This window comes from Lepidothrix coronata, unplaced genomic scaffold, assembly GCF_001604755.1.
Source record: "Lepidothrix coronata isolate B3197 unplaced genomic scaffold, Lepidothrix_coronata-1.0 Scaffold290, whole genome shotgun sequence".
NCBI classification, from domain to species: Eukaryota; Metazoa; Chordata; class Aves; order Passeriformes; family Pipridae; genus Lepidothrix; species Lepidothrix coronata.
This window is the reverse complement of record NW_016690470.1, coordinates 531571-535171: the sequence shown is the minus strand read 5'-3', so window position 1 is coordinate 535171 and position 3601 is coordinate 531571. Positions and strand designations below refer to the sequence as shown.

At 59.7% G+C, this 3601-nt stretch overlaps 1 protein-coding gene across 1 annotated transcript in view; it reads left to right on the top strand.

Moving 5' to 3' along the window:
- MEX3D (mex-3 RNA binding family member D) overlaps positions 1-3601 on the top strand; it is a 12509-nt gene extending 8908 nt beyond the window's left edge. The window contains exon 2 of the mRNA XM_017836967.1: positions 1299-3601. Coding sequence (XP_017692456.1) covers positions 1299-2557 — 1259 coding nt within the window. The 3' untranslated portion in view covers positions 2558-3601. The remainder of the gene's footprint in view (positions 1-1298) is intronic.

Below are 3601 nucleotides of genomic sequence, written 5' to 3'. Positions count from 1 at the left end.
AGGAGGAGCAGGGGAGCCCCGAGCGAGCTGTTTGCAGAGGAGCAGAGGAGCCAGTCGGGCACTTGGCTGTGCCCGGAGGAGTCGAGCTGTTTATCCCTGTGGGTCCTGCAGCAGCGTTTGTGATGCACAGGGACAATGTCAGGGCTCTGCTCGGGCACCTGCCACCCCTGTGGGCTTCCAGCTTTGCACTGGGTGCCCCGCAGAGCTCAGGGGTGAGTGGGAGGTGGGAGGCAGGGGTCACTCACCCTGTGTGCCAGTGGCAGGCTGAGCTGAGCTCTGGGTGTGCTGTGCCAGGCTCAGGGGGATTTAATTAAGAGCGGATGCAATCAGGGCAGGGGGTGCAGGGAGCGGGGCTGTGCTGGCGGCTGCAGGCGGCTCCTCAGTGGGGCAGTGAAAAGGGGTCCTAGAGGAGAGTTGGAGCCTTCTGTAGTCCCCATCCCAGGAGCCTTTGGCTGGATGGATTCAGCCAGGACCTGCAGCCAGAGCCCGGCTTGCCCGCGGGGGGGAAGGGGCAGGGCCGTGCCCGGGGCTGTGCGAGGCAGAGTTGGCAGAGTTGGCAGCACAGTCCCGGGCTCCACGTCCCAGCCGGGCTCTGCTGAATCACGTTCCCGTGGGGAGGAAGCCGGTCCTTCCAGAACAGGGAGAGCGGGTGCCCTGGGAGCACCTCAGCCTCAGTGCTGGGGATCCCTCCCTGGGGGCAGGGAGGGGAGGGGGTGCCTGTGCCCCCCACCATGGGGAGCCCCAGCTCCCCCAGCCCTCTGGGGCTGTCTCTGGAGTGCAGCCAGGGCTGTTCCTCAGGTTCAGCTGCTGGCTGGGAGGTGTCAAAGGACCTGCAGGATCCAGACAAGTGGTTTTTTTCCGTCCACCCTGGTGTCTTGTTTTGCCTTGTACCTCCTTAAACACCCTCTGAGTGAATCCAGTGTCCCCCCCTTTCAGCGACCCCAACCCTGCCCCCATGGCCACCTGCCCTGGCCCCCCTCAGCCCACGTGTTCCAGCCCTTGGGAGTGGGGCTGCTGGCTGCATCCTGCTGCTCCTCAATCCCAGAGGGTCAGGCCGGTGCCAGGAGTCTGGCACGTCCTGGAGAGAGCAGTGCAGCCCCCAGCACTGAACTGTGAGCCCTCATCTGCCTCGGAGGCAGGAGAGACCCCTCTGCCCGAGGGTGTCTGTGCTGCAGGCGCAGAACCAAAGGGACCTGCTGGTTCCTGGGGGTCCTGCGTGTCCCCGCCCCGGGTGAGCAGAGGTTCCCTGTGGAACCAGTGCTGATGTGTCGTCTCTCCCCCTCCTCCTTGCTCTGCAGGCTGCAAAATCAAAGCCCTGCGTGCCAAGACCAACACGTACATCAAGACGCCGGTGAGGGGCGAGGAGCCCGTGTTCATCGTCACCGGGAGGAAGGAGGACGTGGAGATGGCAAAGCGGGAGATCCTCTCGGCCGCCGAGCACTTCTCCATGATCCGGGCCACGCGCAACAAAGTGAACGGGCTGACGGGGGCCCTGCAGGGACCCCCCAACCTGCCGGGCCAGACCACCATCCAGGTGAGGGTCCCGTACCGGGTGGTGGGGCTGGTGGTGGGGCCCAAGGGGGCCACCATCAAGCGGATCCAGCAGCAGACGCACACCTACATCGTGACGCCCAGCCGGGACAAGGAGCCCGTGTTCGAGGTGACGGGCATGCCCGAGAACGTGGACCGGGCGCGGGAGGAGATCGAGGCGCACATCACCATGAGGACAGGCTCCTTCATCGACGTCAACGCCGACAACGACTTCCACTCCAACGGCACCGACGTCTGCCTCGACCTGCAGGGCAGCGCGGGCGGCCCGTGGGCCAAGGCCCCCCACCCCGCCCACCCCGCCCACCGCTCCTCGGCCGCCCTGCGCAACGACAGCCTCAGCTCCCTGGGCAGCGCCTCCACCGAGTCCTACTACAGCGGGCGGGTGGCGGCCGCCAGCCCCACCAGCCCCTACAGCACCTTCAGCGAGCCCCCGGCCCCGCTGGGCTCCGAGGAGTGCGACTTCGGCTTTGACTTCTTGGCCCTCGACCTCACCACGCCCACCACCACCATCTGGTCGCCCTTCGAGCGCTCGGGCAACCCCCTGCAGGCCTTCAGCAGCTGCTCCTCCATCAACAGCTCGCAGAGACGCAACAGCGGCCCGGCCACGCCGCGCCACTCGCCCACCCTGCCCGAGGGCGGCGCGGGGCTGGAGCACCCCTGTGCCCGCCGCATCCCCAGCGACCCCGCCGGCGCCCTGGCCTGGCTGCCCGCCCAGGGCTCGCTCTCCTCCTTCTCCAACAGCACCGGCTACTCCTCCTCTTCCTCGCTGCCCGGCAGCATCTCGGCCGCCTCGGGCTCGCCCACCGACTCCAGCAGCTCTGACGGGCACCGCAAGAGCTCCCGGGAGTGCATGGTGTGCCTGGAGAGCGAGGTGATGGCCGCCCTGGTGCCCTGCGGCCACAACCTCTTCTGTATGGAGTGTGCCCTGCGCATCTGCGGCCGGGCACAGCCGCAGTGCCCCGCGTGCCACGCGCCCGCCACCCAAGCCATCCACATCTTCTCCTAGCCCGGGGGGCTGGCCGGGCAGCCCCCCCCTCCCTCCTCCACCCCGACACGGCGTTTTAAGGACTGTAAACTGTTTAAATCGAGCTTTTTATTTAATAACGGATCCGATGGGCGCACGGGGCGGGAGGGGGGAGAGGCTGCTGTGAGCTGGAGAGGCGGAGAGGGCACGGCGGGGGGGGGGGTGGCCAAATCCGGGGGGGGGGGGGGGGGGGGGCGAAGGGGCCGAAGATGAGGACGAGGATGAGGAAGAGGGGGCGTGAATTCCGCGAGGAGGAAACTCCGATGTTTACAGAATAGCTTTAACTCTTCACCTGGCTGTGGGGCTGGGGAGGGAGCCCGGCTGTTCTCCACCAGTCCTTCCCAAATATACCAGTATTCCGTTTGCAAACTGAAATAACCAGAAAGAAAAGGTCCGGTTGCACTTTTTATTTTAGGACACGCAAGGGTTGTCTTTTATTTTTTTAAAATCATTCTATTATTATTATAATAATTTTTTTTTTGTGGTTCTTTTTGTATGTAGTTATTTTTTTGGATGATTCTCAATGGTTCTATAAATATATATATATATATTTTTTTTTTTGTAATGCAGGTCTATCTTGTAATTTGCCAATGTGAAAACTGCCCAAAAATGTGTGATGTGAGGCTGGGAGGTCGTGGGATGGAGGGGGCACAGTTAACACACCATGTCACAAAAACCAGACAGATTTCTATCTCCATTTTATTTTGTGGTTGGTTTGGGGGTTGGTTTTTTGTTTTGTTTTGTTTTTGTTTTTCATCTTTTTTTTTTTTTTAGTTTTATTTTTTTATTTTTTACCTCTTTATGTATATGTAGGGAATTTATAGGAAAATATGTACTTTATTGAATAAATTTTAAGAACTAAAATATATTTTATTTTAAAAAGAAAATAACGGACCTTTAACCTTACATGGCTAAAGTACTGATTATATATTTGCTGAGCTGACTTGACGGTTATGAAAATTGTATCAAGAGTTTTATTTTTTGACTTCAAAGCCTTCTTAATAAAGACTTTTTACTATATATGAA